We start from the raw sequence: 22547 nt of genomic DNA, 5'->3' as shown, positions 1-22547 counted from the left end.
GTCAGTCGGATGCCATTTCTCATATTTCTAAGTAGTAACTCTAACAGCATTTGTAAAAGCATCATTTTGGTTTTCACTGGAGTCATCTATCCTTGTTTCAGTACTTTGATTTTGCTTTTCTCATATGGCTGCAGGTGGTTGAGATTGACAGTGAAATCTAACATGTGAACTGTAGAACTCTACAAACACAGACACATTGCACAGGAGTTGCTCAGGCTCTTCCCTCTCCATCAGGTGCTTTCTACCTCAAAGAGAGGGAGAGTGATGAGAAACCAGCCGGTTGTTTTTCTAGACTGTCTCACAACAGCACTTGAAGGTGAGAAGTCTTTATGGGCGGGCAAGGGAGAAATGCATCAGCAAAGGTTTCAGAAAACTGCTGAAGGATTGGGCCTAATGAGAAAGAGGACAGTATACTATGAATCCAACTGGAATGCTGTGTAATCCACCTTTCTAGAATTCTTTTTCATTTCTTAAAATATAATTCATTAAAGATCATGATATTTTTATGAAATTATCTTTGCAAAGCTGTTTTGGGGTTCTCTAAGCAGGTGCTCATAGTTTGCCTTCTTTAGAAAAATCTTGTAGAGGTTGAAGATTAGTTTTCTTAAATTCTTACCTTTCATTTTAGTTAGCATTAGTGATATCTTTGAATTCACCCTATTAACTTTGTGTCTCTCGTGTTGACGAATGGCTATGAGATTGTGGGAATAGAAGGGATTTGTTTAAAGACCAGTCTAGCTTTTAGGAAATAAATATAAGACTTTTCAAAAAGGCTAGGAAATGTGTGATAATGTTTGTGCTCATTTGCAGTACAGCCATAGATAGAATCGTAAATGTTAGCCCTGAAAGAGAGCATCCAGCTCAATCCCCCAATTTTCTAGATGAGGACTCTTCCAAGTTATACAGATAACAAAAATCAAATCCTAGCTCTTACTAATCTCAAATTCAGTGTTCCTTCTACTACACTACACAGCCAAAATATTTTTACGTACTACTGGAATTAAATTTAAGCTCATAAAAAGTCCATTTATTGATTGAAATCCTAGCATCAATCATTTTAATTTTTCTGTTTTTATATTATCAGTCTCACTCCTTTGAGAATTCCATATTATTTTTCCTGTTTCTTGAATAAGAACTTTAAATATCTTGGTTTCCAATTCAATATCACACTAAAAGTACTTGCTTTCATTTATACTTAATATCTAATCAGTGTATAATAGTTTTTTTTGGTCAACACACCATCTAGTTTCTCTTTTAAATTATAAATTCCGGGATGGCAAGGACATTGACGATTTCCTGTTTGGTACAGCTGGTGTAAAGTACACTTTGGGACTCTAAATAAGTGTCTTAACATGAAGTGCTACTTCTTTCAAGTTCTTTCTTATGATAATATCTTTGCGTTCTGGGGCTGCCCCATGTCTCTGTTGTGTGTGGCACATACTCCCTGTGGGCATTTGCTAAGTGATAGTCATTGTAATAGGAATTATTATTATAGCTCCAATCTGTTTCCCTTTATTAAGCCCACCCTTCTACCAACTAACTGGAGGAGCTGATCACATGATAAACATTTCATTTTTATATAGTCTTTAAAGGACTGGTTTCAGTTAATCATGTAATACAACATAATTATGGAATCTGAAAATTGGAAAGCAATCTCTTGTGCCTACCCTGGAAAAATATTTTAAAGAAAAGTAAAGAAATCCTCAACAAGCTTTCAACGACTAACATAGATTACAACCATTAAAATCAGTTCTTTTATATCTGGTATAAATCCTTATGACTGCAGTGGAATCCCATGACTTATTTTATGTCTCCTGTGGAAAGACTATTTAACACTGCTGTGAGTGGTACAGGATATAGGTAGAACAAGAGTCTCTGTTTTCTTAAGATCTTTTTAATAACTACCTATATTCTTTTGAAAAATATAATTTTGCTTCTCCTGAAATTTTTAATAGAAAGAATTATCATGAAATGAAAGGAAGTGAATGATATCAGAATTCATTAAAGTCAATCTGGGGAATGATTTGCCTTGAAAGATAAATCAGGAAACAAATATTCCCAGGCAACAGTCTACGAAGTTTTATTTGCCAGTCCCCATCAAAAGTGACTATAATTGGGGTTGGGAAGGTGGGGTTTCAAACTTGGCTCCCAAAAAGATGCTCCTGAATCTAAATAGAAGGCGTAATCTGGTGCCTGGCTACATCCACAATCTTTATAGCACTCCTTTACCAAAGAAGAATTTAGATTATACTGATTCTGAGTTTGAAGTCCTGAGCTAGAAACTCCTTTGTCGCTAAGGAAATTTCCTTGAGAAATAACCATCTTGATTTTATATACCTGAGGACAGCACGTTTGAAGATGGGAGACCAAAAGAAATATCCAAGTCAGAAAGCTGCACACCATTCTGGCAGAATCAGGTTGGAGAGGAAAGCTGTTCCCATGATTAGCGAGCTTCCCCAGCTAGCCTGTAGGTGGGTGTGTTTAACAGAAGGAAGCAGTGGGAACCGCCTGTCAGCCAGCCTTTAGAGCTAATTAGCTCAGCATACAACAAAGATAAGTGAGCCCGGGAGGAGGGCCCCCTGAGGGGTCTTTAGATTCTGGGAAATGTCTGATTGGCAGATGTTAAAAGGGATTCTTTGGTAATCCTGTGCATCAATGAGCTGCACAAATTCAGTCCAGGACTGCAAGAATTCAGGCATGAGGACACACTGTGCAGCAGGCACGCACAGGCAGACCCAAGATGGACAGAACCTTGGAATCCCTGAGACACATCATTGCCCAAGTCTTGCCTCACAGAGACCCGGCTCTAGTCTTCAAAGACTGTAAGTACTGAAGGGGAAAAAGTTTTTTGACTTTTTTAGAAAATACTCCTAAACATCCAGTCACATCCTATTTAAGTATGATTTCTCCTAAATCTCTGTAGTCGTGTGCTGTAGTCTAAGTGATATTTAACTTGTTCCTGACTTCAGTCAGGAGAATGATTTCATTTCACCTACGGGTATTAGTCGCTGGGTTATTTTGTCAGCGATACATCTTGCTAACCGTTTAAAAGTCTTTCTTAAAATCTAAGACTCGCCTAAGACTTAATGAACTTTTCCAGATGCTTTCTTAAATAAAGCAAGGCTGATTGGTACTAAGATTAAAACTAAAAATAACTTGAATATGATAGTAAACTATACCTATATTTTTAACCTGTTTAATCCTCCATAACGTATATTAGTTATGTTAAATTAAGTACCGTGTTTGTCTGAAAATTTTGGTTGCAAACAAGTTAACGATAAATCATCACTGAGCTCTTAAATTTTGATAAATTATAACACTTTAGTTAAAAGGCCAATAAAATTAGATATCTTCTCACCTCTGCAATACCCTCCCCCCCAAAAAAACTGGAAAGAGCCTATGGCAAAGTTATTTCAAAGTCTTTTTTTTAATGATTATGAAAAATAATTCAATCAAGCTTTCCAATTCTAGCAATACTATTAAACCATTTGTCATGTAACTTCGGTTCTGGAACCAATTTGATTTCCTGCTGCTGCAAAACAGACTATCTTCACTTTGTATCTTATCTACAGTAGGTTTCATATTACAAAGGGCTTCTGAAATAGAAGTTTTCTATGGAACTGCCCAAAAGGTAAAATGCATATGGAATTTTTTTTTCACTTCAATAAGTTACAGCTTTCTTCTTTGTGAATCTCGTTATGTTTGTCTCCATCAAAACATCAATGGTTTGGATTTTTGCTTTCTGATTGCTGAATAATGTTAGTTTCCAGATGTCCTTTTAGTTTATATTTCTCATATGTATGATGAAGAAAAAGTAATGTTAGGCCATTTTATTCTATAAAATTTTCTTCTTGGAAATTAAATTGTAACCAATCTGCCCTCTAAGCATAAAATGAAAGCCCTTTCTTTCTTTCTCTCTCTCTCTCTCTCTTTCTTTCTTTCCTTCAAATATTGTCTTCAAGCGTGTGTCAATAGCTATGTTAGAACTAATAAAAATCACTCCCTCCCCCAGTCTAGCCTGGAGTCTATTCAGGTTTGGTATGTTTCTTTAAGTGAAAAGGGAAAGAAAGAATGTCTCCCTCCTACAATAGCACTGAATTCACTAGTGAAGGGTAAAAGGGCTCCTGACCTGCCCAAGGCTTTGGATAAATTGTGTAGGGCCAGGGGTCTTATGCTGAGAGTTTGGATAGTGGGAGCAGTAAAAAGAAATAGAGGGGAAATTTTTCAGAGTGCATTATGAATTTAAGAAGTTTACTCCGAAATTATGTGGCCCACTTTTTAAGCTGAACTAAATCCCAGCAATTGTTTCTAGTTTAGCAGAGAGAATAAAATAGAAAAAGGTTAAAATAAAGCATACATTATGTTCTTTTAACCAGACCTTTGCAGGAACTCTTTTATATGGAAAAACAAAGAGGTGTCCTATTTTATGTATTTCATTCATTAACATAGAACTTAAATTTGATCAGATAGTGTTGCCTGCTTACCCTAGAATGGGCCGCCACACTGCATCTGTTCTCCTGGCTTACTAGGTGTGAATAATAAACTGCTGACCCTCTCCCTTCAGATGTTTCTAATTGGAAAAATGACTAAATGAAAGTAAGCCAAATGGCAAATTTCTGTACCAGGAGTTTTTATAACATCAAAACATCCAACCACTCACCATCCTTGTGGGATAAATGGGAACAGGCTTACTTTCTGGGGCAGGGCATCAAAAGTCTGCCTGGGGGCTGTGCCATGCCTTGGCAACCTGTCATGCACGTGCCAGAGGTTAGCACGTGGACTCATTTTCTTTGGCACGCCCATAAGTTGCTGCCACCACACTCCTGTTTTACACAGCCTGTAAAAAGCTGCTCTCCTCCTAGTCACTCCTGGCTCCTCTTCCCCCACCTCAGTCCAGACTCTTCCCGACAGAGGAAAGGGCTCAGCACTTGAGCACATCACTGCCAATTCCTTAAGAAAATTGCTACCCTGCTTTCCTGCAAGATGAAAAGCCAATATAAGAATTTTTAAAACCCAGCACAGTTGAACAAAGGAACATTAAAAAAAAACAAAGTGTTTTTCTAAATTTCTCTTCTATAAATGCAAAGGCAGTTTTTTCTCTCTTCATTCTTTGAAAACATATAATACAGGGGATGTAAATGATCATTTGATTAATTTGTTGCCCTCAGTCAGCTTTTGGTTTGTTTAAAAGCAAGCAATAGTAAATTGAATTTTCTCTTCAAGTTGGTCAGGAAACGCACCCAGAGAGTTTTCTGGTCTGAGACCGATGCACATGGGGATAGTTACATTCATTTAAGAAAATAACATCTGAATGCTTTTCTCAGCCAAGGAAGCCCTCCAAGTGGCATTTTGCAGTGCATTAAATCCCTCATTTGTTTTAGACAAGGTGTTCATCTGGCAATAGTTGAGATTTGTTTTTTATTTTCTTTCCTGGAAGGAGATGAATTTCATAACAATTTTTTTCCCTATTACCTATTTCACATCTCAAACAAAATATAATGGAAAGACATTTTAAATAAGGTGGGCTCTTAATTTGAAGTGTGCTCCTCTAGGCTGACACTGGGCTGTTCTCCACTACCTAAACATCCCCATTTTGTAACAAGTAGCGCTGAGAGTCTCCACCACCAGACAGAATCTCTCTGCCGAGAAAGGAAGGCAGAGCTCCATGTTGCCTTCCGTTCCTGGCTTTGTGCAGCATCCAATTTCTTTTCATGTGTCATGTGTCACAACCACAGATGAGCTATCTTAAAAGCAGCCCCGGCAGCTCTTTTGGGAGTGCGTGTGTGAGCTTACCATTTGTTTGCCACTGTTTGACAGTTTCTCACATGCTTTCTCAATGGAAATCACCACGTGATTTCAAGATGGCTGCACTTTCAGATCCTACTCTGAGAGTTAACTCTTCAAATTACGAGAGTGTAATATGCTTATCTGCGTCTTTAGGCTCGTCCTTCATCCATTCATAGTAATGCGAGGATGTCAAGTACTCATCGTTTGATGACAGGCACTCTGCTAGGAATGTTTGTTCTTTACCACAAGCTAGTAATACAGGTACTATTTTTATTTATAGATGAAGGAACTGAGGTTTATGGAGGTTAAGATGACTCGCCCAAGGTCACACGGCTAGTGAGTGACAGAGCCGGGATTCAAATTCCATCTTCCAACTCCTCACCTGTACCCACTAGAAGACCTTGTCTCTCGGAGGTGTTACATTACTATGTCATTCATGCTGTCATGGCAGTATCTGTTAGGAAAATAGAGCGGGGGATTGAAATTAGCTCTTCTGGGAATGTGAAGGGAACCCATTAAATAGGCACATCTGAACAGGAGTGTGACAAGAGACGGAGAGGGGAAGGGCATTTTTGAGGAGAGAGAACAACTTGTCCAAAGGCAAATCAGGCAATACAAGAGCAATGCGTTGGCGGAGGTGAAGACAAGGCTGAGAAGTCAGGTGGAGTCATGCTGAAGTACAGGCAATAGGCAGCCATTGGAGTTAACAGTGATCCTAAATTAGTTCTGGAAGTTTATGGCCTTATGTTGCATTGGAGAAAAGCTTATATTGACATCTGTTGGAGGTACGTTTCCTGATACCAAGTTGGGGAGTATTGCAGCTTTTTCACAGCAAGAATCCCTTTGCCCATTCAGGCAAGATGCAAGATTTGTGAATGTAAACATGCCTATGAGGAGAAACCACTTTTACTAACTGAAGACCAAAATCAAGGCAAACTTTCTGAAACAGATTGTTAGAAAGCTATCTTAGTTGTCACTGAAACCATGAGAATGTGTTGGTTTCTAGCATTGACTTATAAACTGACATGTTAGGTTTCACTAATATGTTTCCCCAAATTTTATAATGAAAAAATAAGATGGAATCTTTACTAAACATTGCACAATTAGAAGCAAGTTGCTCACATATTTGAGGAGCATTTACTCTTCCATTCGGGGAAACATTTTTCTGCATAACCAGATAGGTGAATACTTGACTTCAAAAAGTACATTTTACCCCTTGGAAATATTGGACCAGACTATAGAGCTATTAAAAATATCTTAGTTATCATTAATTTGGCTGTATGCAATGCAAGAGAGCAAAAATCATCGAGTCAAGTATTTTCTCCATGCTTTTTAGTGTAGTTATCTGAAATCTATAAATTTGATAATACATTTATGGTTTTTGCATTTCACAGAAAGGAATAGAGTAGGATGTAAGGTACTTGTGCAGTAAAATTCCTATACATGTTGCATTGCATTCCACCATGTAAAGTGTACCTGAAAGACTATGGTTAAACAAGAACCTCCACTGCTTGATAGCTCATTTGGGATTAATGACTGCATCTTAATTACAATAATTTGAACTCTGATAATTTTAGCATCTAAACTTCTATTCTACTGGAGCCTATTCAAATGCTAATTTTACTTTATTTATTACAGGATACAACTATTTTTATTTGCATTTATACTAAGAGAAAAATGCAGACTTCAGTTCAGCTATCAGTGGCATAACCACTGTTCTCTTCTTTTTTTCCGTAAATATACATTTAGCAGAGTTTAAATACTGAAAGTCTCAGCCCCTAGAGGAAAATTTTTCAAAACGGAAAAAAATAAGTGGCTTCTTGATCACTTAATGGCCATATCTGTCCTAATACATTTATTTCTTAATATATAAATGAGATTTAAAAAATAAAAGTAACATATGATTGACACCAATCCTGTGATCAAATCTGATGCCTCTTCATGGTCTGCTGTCTCATCTCACCATAGGCTTTTTTTTTGATAGTTAGGATTTGTTAGCCTGAACTCAACTTTAACAACTTCTGAAACTCATGTGTTAAGTTACAACCCGTAATAGGATACAGCTGCACAAGGATGAGTTTTTAACTTATGATTTTTCTGTTTAAATGATATGGTTTTACTGATTATGTGCTACAGATTGATTTAAGAAATGTAAGACAACTTTAGAAGCCTTTCGTAAAAGAATCTTCATTTAATACATTTCATATTGAAGTTTTAACCCCAAAGGCTCTTATTTCTTTTCCTTTATGTTCAAATGCTCATATAAGTTTAGTCTATTAAGGTAGTTAAAACAATCCTATTTTAAAAGAAAAAAAAGAATCCTATGGAAAGTTTAATATTGACAAAATAGGTAATTATTACACTCCTTGTAGTTCTCTATATTCTCTCTCTGGTATCCATGGAATGCTGTTTGAGTTATGGTTTTGCTTTTCTTTTTTTTCCCTGCTGCGTTGATAATCAGTTGATCCCCATTTTGATCTCATCCATTTAGGCAGCTGTGGGAACCCATCATTTAGTCACCACTCCTTTGGCACGTATGGCCTGTCCTATGCAGTTTACATTTCTCTCATGTGGCTCTGCACTATGAGTTACAGCTTCACTGGCGTGTTTTTGTCCACATCTCAGTTGGAAGTCCCAGGAGGGCAAAGCCATACCTTGTGCTTCTATGTAAGCCCCAAGGTGCCTCCCACAGCGATAGGCATCTAGTAAGTGTGCAACAGACGTTTCTTGATTGCTGATTGGTTGGCTTTTTCCCTCACGAAATGGGAGGAAGATTTTTCCCATTGTCAAGTGTTCTCCTTTATGATGAAATAAACTATACTGGGGCCTTCTAAACCATCATCCACTGACACCTTAATCACAGCCTAATTTCTTTTTTTCTTTTTTTTTGTGAGGAAGATCAGCCCTGAGCTAACATCCATGCTAATCCTCCTCTTTTTGCTGAGGAAGACCAGCTCTGAGCTAACATCTATTGCCAATCCTCCTCCTTTTTTCCCCCAAAGCCCCAGTAGATAGTTGTATGTCATAGTTGCACATCTTTCTAGTTGCTGTATGTGGGACGGCAGCCTCAGCATGGCCGGAGAAGCAGTGCGTCAGTGCGCGACCAGGATCTGAACCCGGGCCGCCAGTAGTGGAGCGCGCGCACTTAACCGCTAAGCCACGGGGCCGGCCCAATCACAGCCTAATTTCATGCAGAGTTAAGTTGACAGCCAGATGAGACAGGAGGGAGCTTGGAGGAAGAAGGGGCTCTGAAAATAAACACAGCCACCACAGGTGACTTCCCCAAAGCACTGCCTCAGGTTGGCCTTGGTAGAGCAGCCCGAATCATCCCACACACCACATTGGCACAGTGACTTAGATTGCCAGTTCATCCTAAGGGTCTACACTCTACTGTGGGTCCCAAAAGGCCAGGCACCATGCTTTTGTGGGCCAAACTCTGTCTGTGCCTTGTACATAAACCCTAGTTAGATAGCTGTGGCAGGGTGGTGAAGAGCTTTCTTATATTGACTTTTCCCAGGAACAGTATGTTATATGCCTAAAGCCGCATTTGCACAGATTTGACCATTTTCACTAAACGGAACTGGTCAGCAAAGCAGCCAGTGTTTGCTCTTTTTTGGATCCTCGGTTGATTATCTAAAATCAACAGTCCTACAAAGTCTTTTAAATACAGGGCAATGTCAATGCCTAGTGGAACATGAGAAAGATACATATTTTCTGATTGGTTAAATAGACTACATCAAGTTTTTATTTTATGTAGCTCTTGTGATTGGCTGACATCATCTGACCCCTGTTGAATATACACACTCCACATGGGAACTCAGGCATGATGCTGCTGCTGTTTAATTCAGGTATACATAGTGACCTTTTATTTTAATTTGTTTTTGTGATGTCCTCTTGCTCCTTCATATTCTCTGCCCTCCGCCTTCTTAAAAAAATCACTCTGTACTTCCACAGATATAAAAATAAATGTTATTAAATTTCTCCCTAAATTATTTACAGTTTAGCAATTTTAAATTGTAAAGATGAAAATTAAACCAAAAAGGATGATACACTTTTTGCATATTTTGGAGAATCTTCCAAGAGGTTAACTTTGTAAAACAACCTGAAGGATCATTACTCCCTCAGGAAAAGTGTTCGGGGTAGAGGATGGGGACGAGACCAGAAGGAAAAAAAAAAGCAAACAAAAGAAGAAACACAACCAGCTTTCTAGCTGCTGAAGGAGCTAGACGCTGACTCTGGAGCATTACTAAAAGAAAGTTCCTCTGCTGGGAACAAAGCAAGACTCCAAGCTGCCTCAGTCCTGCTGTGTGGCTGTGGCTCCCTTTGAAAGAGTGTCTACACAAAAGAAAAAGGGGCCCAAGAGTCCTACGTGTTGTACCTACACATAAGCTGTGTCAGCAAGATTCTTGAATTAGCCTGGTCAAAACTCAGCAAAGCCTGAGGATGGTCAAAAATGACTAGACAGCTGGCTCTGTCTATCAGTGTCCTGGAGGTCACCGAGCCAAGCATAAGACCCAAAGGTACCCCGTTTTGCAACCCATTTTCCATGAACGGCAAAATGATATCACGCCTTGAGCTTGCCCCTTAAATTATTTGGGGTCCTTTTCCTCAACAAAACGAGGAAATCACATTGGCAATAACAAGTTGAACGTGATTAAATTGCTAGAATAGAAAATACTAATTAACTTTATTTTAAAATATCACCTGCTAAGGCTAATTTAATTAAAGATTATATTAAAATATTACACAACATAAATCCATCTGTTTGGAGGCAGAGAATCAACTTGAAAATATGTTAATCATCTTGAAAGCCTCTTAACGATTTATTCTTAAATGATAGCCTTTCCAATTTGTCTTTAATTGTTTTTGGCAAAGGAAATTTTACCCAGCTAGAATTTTTTCTCAGGTAAGGCATAGAGAAATTGGTTCATTTTTTCTGATAGATTTATAATGTACTTTTAAGATCCCCTTTTGCTGACAAATGCCTCTGTTCCATGCAGATCTTATCTCATATTACGTAATTGAACTGGGCAGTGGACCACAGTGCTTCTACTTTCCTGAAGCATAAGCAGTCATTAAACATTAATTTAAAATAAAAGTTAGCTCCTCTCTGTAGTTTTTGCTAAGAGCAGGTCTATTGCCTTTAGTATCCATTAGGAGGTGAAAAATTGGGACAAACATCCATGTTTCCAGATTTTGAGACATGTAGCATTTCATCCATTTATTTTCTGGCCATTATGAAGCTTCAACTTTACCAGGGAATGATATCAAAAGAGCTTTCTCCTTCCCATTGCTGAACTCTTCACATATTTTGGAAATAAATTAAATAGCACAATGTGTACAATTAGAGAATTTTCAGACTTGCAGACTATTTTTAGAATGTTTAATGATATGGTTGCCAATCCAGGAACAGTCAGTTTCAAAGATGCAATATGCAAGCATTTAATCATGCCATTTCCTTTTTTTCTTCCCCTTCTCTAACCACAATAATACTAGCACTCTACGTGTGAAGGTCTATTCTGAGCATCTTCCATTTTAAGCCTTACAGCAACCCTGTGGTGTAAGTACTGCATTTTACAGATAGAACTGGAACACTTAGGTAGGTGTCTTACAGTGGTAGAGACAGGATTCAAACCCAGGCATGCTGGCTCCAGAGTCCATGCTTTTAACTACTAAGTAAACTGCCTGCCTGTTGATAAAAGGTGGAGAGACAAGACGCAGTACACATTTTATTGTGTTTGAACCAGTGCCTGTACCTGAGGACTCTTCTGTAACATTCTCTATAATCCATGGGGCATTTACATCCTCTACATCTCAGAATTCCCATATGAAAACATAGATCATGTGTCCCTATCGGCATCTCCATCATGTCCAATCTGTGAAAATGACAAGCTCTGAATTTTTAAGAGAAAACCCCTTTGAGTGTCCAGTTATTGATGTCCTTCTCTAAAGGGGCTTTGTGCTCCTTCCAGGCTGCAGAAGGAGCACTGTTTTACTTGCTTCAGCTCCTACCCACTTCTCATAGACTTTTCTTCCCCAGCTCCTCCCAAAGAAACATTCTCCTTGGGCTCACCCAGATGCACAAGAACACCCACACATTCCCTCCAAGTGTCTGGGCCCCTCTTTTTCATTGATGGAGCCACCACAGACAGCACAACACCTTAGGCAAGGACAAGGCGCAAGGGACTCTGTGCTCCTGCCTTTTTCTCACACTTGGGTAAAGCTGGGGCACCAGGACGATGGGGTTGATTTCCAATTATTAAAAGAAGCTAAGTCCCTCACCCTATCTCTTGTCAAATCATACCCCCTTCCTAATGGCACCCTTTCCTATAACTCCCTTACACAACTCCTCGACTGAGGCATTATTGTCTGTCTTACTTTTTTTGTCAAATGCCACCCTTACTCCTGTGGGAACACAACTTCTCTCCTTTCCCCCATCCCAGTCTAAATCTCATTCCTCTGAGGTGGCTCAGCTTAGGCCCTTCCTGGCTTGCAGACAGCTGCCTTCTTGCTGTATACTCACATGACTGAGAGAAGAAGATCTGTTCTTATAAGGGCACTAATCCAGTCATGGGAGTCCACTCTCATGACCTCATCTAAACCAAATTACCTCCCATAGGCCCCACCTCCTAATACCACCATATTGAGGGTTAGGGCTTCAACATATGAATGTGATGAGAGGCACAAATATTCAGTCCATAACAGGGTCTATCACTTGTGTCTAAGAAAGCAATTTGAGGCAATGGAATGGATTAAGTTTGATGTGCAAAGTCAATTCAGAGGTTAAATTGCTTTCTTTACTCTCAGATGTTATAAACTGATAGAAGTCACAAAAATGAACTGGATTTCTTGCTGTTGTTCCGAGGATCTCTCCAACAATTCTCTCTCCTTCTACCCCCTCCCACACCCCCATCCTCAGCCATTTGATATTCTGCTTCTTTATAGTAATTTTACCAGTTTAAATATGTTACCTTGACAAAGGCAAGACCAATAGATGACCTGTGAGTGTTAAACCCTGAACTAGGAGGGCTGCTTAGCTTTTCCTGACTCCAATGTCAGCCAGATTGTTACCCATCTGCTTTCTCTGGGTCTCCGGCTGAAAATTCACTACCTCTCTCATGTCTGGTGTCCAGATTCACTATGGATGACTAATTTATCTTGTCCTGACTGTGGATGAAGCCCTTTTCCTTTAGTGTCCCTTGAAACAAAGCAGAAACTTCTCAAAAAGAACTTCACCAAACTTTGGGAGAAAGAATGCACAGCCAAAAAGGATGTGTTCCAGACCATAGCTCCTGACTCTGAGGTGGAGGGCACAATCAGGCAGAGAGACTTGACCTTGCCTTTTGCTCATACTCCTCTCCCCAAGAAGCATGTTCCAAGCCTGTTCCCTCCTCAGTCTTTTGTTGTTTCCTCTGTTCCTCTTATGGTCTCTCCTTTAGCCATCTTTCCTTAAAAGAAGGAACTAGAATGGGAGGTCTAGTCAGAGCCCCCTCTGAGGCACACAGTCGGTGGGTATTTACACCATTGCTTTAAACAAGAGCAAAGTGTTGGCTGAAGATTGATCATCAGGAAACCTGTTCACATGAACACAGACTGCTCATTCAGTGTGACAATTCCAAGCTGGAAACATGTCATATCACTTGTATGAAGAAATACAAATATTGGCCTTTGCTTTATTTGACTTTGTCAAGAAAAAATGTCAGAAAATGGCCCCTGGGGAAAGGTAGGCGAAGTAATCTTTGTGGAGAGCCTCCTATGCCACCCCTACCAACAGCCTCACAAATGCATCACATCGTCCATACCTCTGATGACATTCAGACACTCAACTAATATTTATTATGCCCCTACTGTGTTCCAGACATTGTGGAAAAAATGATACAATTTTTCCTCCAAAGAGCACTGTCTGTAGTACAGTAGACACACATGAGAACAACTTAAATTCCACTGTAGAGAGTGTCTCAGGATGAACAAAGAGCATAGACTGTGCACTCAGTACTAGGTTAAAAATCCCAGGTCTAAGACTTAGTAGCTATGTGATTGTACCTTGAGCATCTTTTATTTCTTATCTACAAGTTGTGGATGATAATACCTATTTATAGGGAGTGTTGTAAGGATTAAATGAGACAATGCACAGTGCCTGACGTATAATAGGCACATGATAAGGGAGATGAGAATAGCAACGTCTTCCTACAGCAGGCCTTCTTAAACTTTAATGTGCATCAGATTGCCTGAGAATTTTGTTAAAAATGCAGATTCTGGTTCAGTAGTTCTGAGGTAGGGCCTGAGATCCTCCATTTCTAACAAGTCCCCAAGTGGTATCCATGCTGTTTCTCAAAGGACTGCAGTTTCCGTAGCAAGGGTTTAGAGATTATTTTGGTTTTGTTTTTATTTTTAAGGAGCTGATGCTGGAGGTGAATCTTAAAAAATGAGTAAATGCCATCCAGGAAGACAACAGACAGTGGAAAGAAGGGCATTCCAAGAGGAGGAATGGAAGTACAGGGCTTGCCAGTAGCATAAGAAGCATGGGAGCGTGAGGGGCCTGGAGGGTGACTTGAGGAGAGCAATTTGGAATGAGAGACAGTATCAAGACATAGGGTCTTCTATGCCTTGCCAAGGAGTTATTTATCCTGTAAGTAATGAAGGACTCACCGAAAAATTTTAAGAAGATCTGAGTGATTTGATCAGCTATGAGATTGAGAAAGATTATCCTTGAAACAACTGGAAGATAGGTTGGATGGGAGAACGATTGGAGGCAGGAGGGTATTGTGGTATACTTGGTGAGACACGAACCAATGCAGCAATGGCGGTATCAGCTGAGAGAAAGTGATGACTATGGGAGACATCAGCATATGGAATTGATGCAACTTGGGCATTTATTACTTATGAAAAGAGGAAATTAAGTTTAAGGTTCCTGTCAGGTTTCTGATTTAGGTGACTAAGTAGATGATACATCACTTTCTAAGTAACTCAGGGGGAAGAGAAGAGTTTATGGAAAAGAAAATGAGTTGAGTTTGGGAATATGTTGAATTTACATGACATCCAAATGGAAGTATCTATTAAAAAAGTTGGAGTTACAGGAGAATGGTTTGGGAACTGTAGGCATATGTTATGGTAGATGGAGTCATGGAGATAGGTTCTGTCATTCAAGGAGAGCAGCAGAGAGAGAAGCAAGAAAAGACAAGAACAAGATTCTCATGCAAATCAACATGAGCGGTGAGCAGAGGAAGAGAAACTCACAAGAGAGACTAAGAAGAAATTATTATAAATAGAGAAGCAGAATCAGCAAGAATATTGTGAGAAAAGCCTAGGGATATGAGAGTTTCTAGAAGAAATTAATCAGTAGTGTCAAATGCGGTTAGAGGTGAAGTAAATAAGGATTGAAAATTAGGAATTGGTGATATTTGCCAGAGTAGTTTCAGTGGAATAACGCAGAGGAAAGCTAGATTGTGGAGGGTTAAAAATGAATGGAAGATAAGGAAGCAGAGATAGTAATGTAGAATATTCTTTCTAGAAGCTTGGCTATAATGGGAAACTTTTAATAACTAGTAGCCAGAAATAGTCCCAAGGTTGAGTGTTTCATTTAATTGATTGATTCATTTATTCATTTATTCATTGTCTTGAGCATACTTATGGCTGCTAAGGAATGATTAAAGAGGAAACATTTAAAAATAGGAGGTCAAGAGAAGGACTAAAAGAACAATGTCCAGGAGAAGCAACACAAATTCATTTGAGACTGGAGGAAATAAGCTGGAGCTGGACACTTGTGCAGATGGGTCGCTAGATGCAGGGTTGCATATGCTCGGTGGCCCAACTTAGTTCTGTAATGTGGAAGGCAGGATCATTGGCTGGCACTGAAAGTGCAGCTGCAGCTAAAGACTAAACTGTGTAGTGAGGCCTAAGCTCAAACTTGGGTGTTTTTCTTCACCAGTACTTGACCTTCTGCTTGTATTTTCTTTGACATTGTCCATGAACCTTGTTGTTGCTACTTCAAAAAACTAAAGGAGCATGTGTTTCATAACTAGAGCATCCTCTGATATACTGACCTTTAGAATGCCAAACAGCAAGCTGGCCTTCTTTCCTCTGCACTCCATTCATCTGGTTTGCTAGTCGACAAGAGGAGATAGAGATAGAAAGACGGATTGTGTGTGTGCATGTACATATGTTGCACTCTTTAGAGGTGATGACATACATAAGACCATCAAAGAAATCTCCAAGGTTGCGGAATGAAAAATTTGAAAAATGCTACTTTTATTCAGGCAGAAATTTTACTTAGTGCATACCTTTGAACTCTTTAATCCATATAGCTTTACATGCCAAAATTCTTGTGTTCATTTTACCTGGATAATCATGAGTCATCTTCCTACTCCCGTTCTCAGATGAACATCATTCAACGATGAACTAATTTAAAATAGCAGGCTAACGTGCCTTGTTGACTATCAGAGCAACAGGCCACAGGGGCTTTGGTTTTAGGCTTCAATCTTCAAGACATCTCTGTTGAATTCTGGAGGTCAACGCAAGTAGAAACATGGATCAGCCAGCTCAAAAATGCTTGTTTTCTTGGAGACAAGAGGGAGGGGAGGATGGGGAGCAGAAATACAGTTTAGGAAATGAAAGTTCTATTTTGAGTTACATCAACTGGTAGAAAATATTATTTCAAATATATTTGAATGAACAAAAAAGCTCTGTGATGACCAATCTCACCTTGACCAATTCAACATGTATTTTTTTGGTTAATTCAATTATCCCCTCTGATACTATTACATTTCCCCAGTTTTTTTCCCAAAATGCTTCTTAAATACTAAACACCACAGTTTTTAAATATACACAGGCATCCAATTCCTTAGGTGTCTCCAGAATTTGCCTGAACTATACACTGTGGAGCTGGTCGGTGACCCAGAGATGAGGTAAAGGAGCCGGGCGCTCTAGTAAACAGCTTAGAAGGTAGTTGTGCAATGTTTCTGACTCCAGGTCAAACTCTGTGACTCTCCTGACTCCCTGAAAAATATTGAAGCCCAGCATTTTGAAGCATATCAAGGAATGTATTCAGGAGAATGCAAAAGGGCGTAGACACCTTGTTACACGAAGAATGTTTAAAAGAACAATAACTATTTAATCTAGAACTTGAGGAAACCTGAGAGTTGTCTGTATTAGTATACTTTTATATGCAAGTCAGAGATACCAGTTCAAAATGGTTTAAGGAAAAAGCAGATGTATTGGTTCAGGGGCTCAAATTGTGTCATCAAGACTTGGTCTTTCTTTCTCCATCTCTTGGTTCTACCCTTCTCTATGTTGGCTTTCTTCTCAGCCATGTTTCCCCATTGCTTGGGCAATGCCACACTTTCCTCCTATCCCCCAGGCAACCCTAGTGAAAAAGGAGAATCTCGTCTTCCAATATTTCCAACAAAATTCCTGGACTCATTGGCTCTAAGTGACTTGGCTTTGGTCAAATCCACACCCCTCAGCCCTGGAGAAGACATTGTTGAAGGAGAGTGGTTCTTTAAGGAAAACTTTTGTGCTATTCCCACAAGGAGAGGAAGCAGATGCCAGGCAGGCAAGAACAATGGATCTCTACACTGCCTTCAAGTATATGGTGGGCTATTATGTGGATAAGGGGATAAAATTTTATGAGTCCCCAGAAATGAGAAGTAGACCACTTGCACAAACCTTACAGGAAAGCAGATTTCCGCTCACTCCCAAAAAGGACCTTTTCACAATTAGAACCATTAGCAGTTGAAAAGAGCTGCCTCAAGATGTGCCAAGTACCAGATCCTTCCATGTGTTGAGCCACAGGCCAGATGGGCAGCTGTCAATAGTGTTGTGCAAGGAATTCCTGCGTTAGGCAGAGCTTTGCCTGCATGACCTGTAAGGTCTCTTTTGACTCTACAATTCTATTATCCTTGTTAATTTCCACAATTCAATTTGCTGTACAGGATAAACAAACCAACCTAATTTGATCTGGAACTTCTGCAGCCTATCACAGGTCATTTAATCAAAAACACATGGCTATAGCCATTGCTATGTTTTCTGAAGTCATCTAACAGACGTGGTCCTTAACAAGGTCTCCATGTTATTCGTTTCACTTATGGCTTTTTCCAGCCTCCTGCTTATTACACAATTGCCTTTCATTCTTTAGACTGGAGTGGAGAGGAGCATGAAAGAGTTTTCTTCTTTCTGCCTTTCTCCTCAAATCTTACAATAGGTGAGTCCCAGTTAAAATTACATTGCTTACATCTTGACCTCCAAATTTGGCTTTCACTTTGCAGGTTTGAGAATCTATGAGAAATGGGAGTGGGGGCCATGGATAATCATAGCTCTGGACAAAGTTTATTAAAGCAAATTTTCAAAGAAGAAAGAGTGAGATTTTTTAATTTGATATTAAAAATTAATTTATAAGGGAAATTTAATATACTGCAATGTTGTTAGAATTAGGATACTAAACCGCTTGAACCATACTCATGAAGAAATAAACACATTTGTGAAATAAACACATCTGCTTCTTTCACAACGGAGGGTACGGCCCACCCAACCATACACATACCCTGTTCTGCTTAAACTGGAAATGACATGTGACACAATCCAGCCCGCAAATAACATTTTGTTTTTGCTAAGGTATGACCGTCCTTAAAAACTAATTGTGTTTCTTGTCTTTTTCAGTGAATGTTGTGTCAATGTTACAGGAATTTTGGGAAAGCAAGCAACAACAGAGGGCTGCGTTCCCAAGTGAAGGTGTGGTGGTCTATGAGTCACTGCCCTCTCCTGGTCCTCCCTTTGTGAGTTATGTGACCCTCCCAGGAGGAAGCTGTTTTGGCAACTTTCAGGTAAGAAGCAACCATACATTGGTCAGTGAAAGTTAACTGGGTTAAAATAAAGTAAGCCCTTTTATAAAATGATAACATTATAAGTTTTCTTGGTCATAGTGAAAAAAGTTGTGCCATATTCCATTATATATACAGAAAAATTGGTCAGATGTTTCAATTTTTTAAAATGAAAGTGTTTTATATTTATACTTCATTTTAAAATATAAAATATAATATCTTTTAAAATATAAAATGAAGTATCCCCTGATACTTCTTTATGGAAAATGAATTTCATAGCATTTTATTTGCCTGATATCTGCTGCCATTTCCTTCAAAATAGTCTGGAATAAACTTTAAAGAACAAGAGAACATCAGCAAACTCCTTCCATCAGGGCCCTTCCGTCGGTAGAAAGTCTCCACTTCCATGAATTTTGTAATCAAATGCTAATCAATCTATTACTCACCAAAGCATGAACCAACAGCAAAGGCTACAACTCACAGGGCTGGGTTTAGGCACCCATGCTAAGCCCAAGTTCTTCCTCTGAATAACTGAATACACACGTGGGAAATTTATTTAACTTCTTGATTTCCCCAACTTTGAGATGGGGAATAATACCCATGGGGTTACTCAGGAGTCATATGAAGTATACATGCAGTGTGTTTATCTGGTACATAGTAGGTATTCCAAGAATTGTTTTGATAATTATTACAAAGACTCTTCCTGTTGGTTAAATCTTTATTATGTTTATGATGGGTGTAAATGACAATACATTTCTAGTTGTACACCTACTCACACAAAAACATTTGCCTACATTAACCATTAGCATCTGGTTATCCAGTGTGTGTAACAAATACTCATTGAGTGACTAGGAAATATCAAGCATTGGACCAAGTAATGAGGATATGGCCCACACCTTGAAGAAATCAATGTACAAAAAAATTACAGTAATTACATAGAGTTATATTTGAGGGTCAATGAAAGCCTAAAGGAAGGAGCTTTTCAGTTTACCAGTCACCTTTATAAGTACCCCTTCAGTACAGTAAACTCTCTCTCAATTTTCAATAACTGGCAAAAATGCCTTATTTATGGTTTATGGACAATGCAAAACTCACAAGGATTCAAGTTTCCCTCTTAGCTTTGATAACCAGGCAGCCCAGAGGCAAGTATTCGGTACATCTCTTTGTAGTGTAAGTCTACAGAACCTGACATCATGTGATTTTTAGGACTAACCTCATACTTCATATTATTTATCACCTTTACTCTCCCTTTGAACTTAGTGTGCTTCACTCATTTCTTTTATCCTGTTACCGTGTATCTGTTTTACGTTATTTCAAGCCCTTTGTGGAGTGAGAGGAGGCTATAGTTTAATAAATAGATCCACAAACCTATGTCTGCCTAAGGGAAGTCAAAGAAGGTTTTGCGGGGAATACAATCACAAGCTGAGATGTGCAGTGGAGGGTGTCCTTGCTAGTTAGTAAGGGGGAGATGACATTCTCAGCATAGGGAACAGTGTGTGCAAAGGCATGGAGCAAGAGAAAACTACAAGCACTTGCAGAATTTTGGGAGCCTAAGTGCGTCTGTGGCAGGGAAATGGTGGGAGATGATGGTCAGGCATGCTCATCAAACCATAAAGAGTCTTCAGGCTTTGCAAAGGAGAACAGGTTTTATTCTATACAAAATCAGAAGCTCTGAAGGATTCTGAGCAGGAGAGTGACATATTCAAACCAGAAAGATTACTCTGGCCATAGCAAGGGGTAATTTTAAAGAACTGCTATTAAAACATCTGACCCAGCAAGCCAGTGAGGTCTTGCCTTCTCTTACCCTGCACAGTGGTCAGCAGAGGATTTTGACCTCTGACTAATGAAAGTGAATTCTCTGCTGAGGATGATTTGGAAGTGGGTCTAGAAGCCTCAGAACAGAATTTGATGTACCCCAGACACTTAGACAAGGATGAGGGTTGGGGAAGGGGGAAGAAAGGCAGAAGTAGAGGAAGGGATCCCCTAATCCACGTGAGCCTGCAGGTCCATCGTGGAGCATCGTGAGGTGAAGTCTGCCCACTCTCACGGAGCTCGCGTCAGACTTCCCATTCAAGGGAGACCTCCCGGGGAAGCAGACCTGCTCTGCCACAGAGCAAGGTCCTGCCAGCCGCCCAAGCCCATCTATCTCTTTGTCTGTGAATGTCAGTGGACTAAAGATCACCAAACATTTGAGGAAAACTGAAAGCAAAAGAGAAAAGGCCAAGGCAAGCAAAGAACAGAACAGAAATAATTAAAGCAGCAGAGGACAGAAGAGAGTATTACAGTGAGTTTCCTCAGAAAATTGTGGGAGGATATTTATTCCTAAAACAGCTTTAAAACAAGAAACAAGCAGGGAACAAGAAATTTAAAATTTGATTGCCAAACTAGAACAGAAAAAATAAATGAAAAACAAGTAAACAGATGAGTGGACATAGATCACAGCCAAATTAGTAAAGCATAAAAAGTAAATAGCAAAGTACATCTTCTAGAACTTAGATCAAAAAGACAAAGAGATGGAAAAAGATAGTGTGGGAGACAAGGGGATAAATCCTTGAGGTAAACAGTAATCTAATAAGAGCTCTAGAAAGAGACAAAGGAAATGAAGGAGAGGAAATAAATAACAGAAGCAATTTTCTTTAAGGTAAAGAAAAGCACAAATTTTCATATTGAAATAGTCCACCATTTGCCAAGCAGGATCATGACAAAAGAATTACACAGCTCCATGGCTGTATGGGACTTAGGGACAGCATTCTGCTTAAAAGATGGATCAAGGGACTTTTTTTGATACTGCATTTGTACATTAATCTCACTTTTTTTTTTCTTAATGTAGATTGAATTTATATGTAGGATAGCTTTGGAGGAGCTGATGAAATAGGGCAAAAACTGGAAAACCTGGTCAACAAAACCAAAAACTATTTCTTTGAAAAGATAAATAAAAAAGACAAATCTTTGGCATTTCTGAATAAGAAAAAACCAAGACATATTCTACAATAAGCATGAGAAAGGGGATACAATCATAGGAGTCTAATATAAGAATATTGCATAAACGATTATGTTAAAAAATATGAAAACTTAGATGATACTGACTACTTTCTGGGAACTCTCTGCATTATCTTTGCAAGTCTTCTATAAACCTAAAATTATTTCAAAATAAAAAGTAAAAAAAAAAAAGCTTTTACATTTACCTTATTACCTTCTTGTTAAAGTCTAAATTCCTTATTCTGGCAATAAAAAGTCTACAACCAGCCCCAACATTTCCTTCCAGCTTTATCTCCCTGAACTTCTCTTCTGACACTCAGTGCTTCATCCTAACTGTTCCTCATCCACGCCTTGACCTCTCCTAGCCACACCCACACTCACCCTGTGACCTACTCATGAAGAGCTGTTGCCTTCTCCTCCTGTCCAAACCCTGCCCATCTTCTAGGTCTCCACTTAATTGTCACATTCTCCACAAATTTTCTCTGAATCTCCCTGCTGGAAATATCTACCTCCTCTGATTTCCCAAAGCAGTTCTCTCTATTTCTCTTCTAGTATTTAGTGTTTTGTACCTTATGCTGTCACTACTTATGTGCATGTCTGTCTCTATAATAAAATCTAAATGCCTCAGGGACAGGGTCTGTATCCTTATATCCCTATGCCTCCAAGCACTGTGCTTTGCATATACTAAGTGCCTAATAAAAGTTGTTGAATGAATAGCTAAGTGAATGAAAAACAAATCCCAAGAATCAGTGAAGTTTATGTTTGTCCATTTTTTATATGATCACTATTAATTGATATACAAAATAGTATATACTATTATATACAATATACTATATCAACTAAAATATTTCACCTAACTGTGCAAAATGGCAAGCTAGGAAGGAAAAGTCAGTAACATTAAAATCAGTTGATATTGTTATGTTCATATCTGTGGCTAAAGCTTTAAAGTGGATTGATTTGAAACTA

At 39.0% G+C, this 22547-nt stretch overlaps 1 protein-coding gene across 2 annotated transcripts in view; it reads left to right on the top strand.

The window, feature by feature from the left end:
- The first annotated feature begins 2571 nt into the window (after nucleotides 1-2571).
- Nucleotides 2572-22547, top strand: part of LIX1 (limb and CNS expressed 1) — a 47757-nt gene continuing 27781 nt past the window's right edge. The window contains exons 1-2 of one of the 2 annotated variants that reach the window (XM_058534746.1): nucleotides 2572-2822; nucleotides 18442-18605. In XM_058534746.1, coding sequence (XP_058390729.1) covers nucleotides 2741-2822; nucleotides 18442-18605 — 246 coding nt within the window. In that variant the 5' untranslated portion in view covers nucleotides 2572-2740. Of the gene's footprint in view, nucleotides 2823-9492; nucleotides 9636-18441; nucleotides 18606-22547 lie in introns of those variants that run through there. The other variant, XM_058534831.1, reaches the window with a different exon arrangement.

This window comes from Diceros bicornis, chromosome 1 (assembly GCF_020826845.1).
Source record: "Diceros bicornis minor isolate mBicDic1 chromosome 1, mDicBic1.mat.cur, whole genome shotgun sequence".
NCBI lineage: Eukaryota > Metazoa > Chordata > Mammalia > Perissodactyla > Rhinocerotidae > Diceros > Diceros bicornis.
The sequence above is the reverse complement of the archived record's forward strand: the minus strand, read 5'-3'. Positions and strand labels throughout refer to the sequence as shown.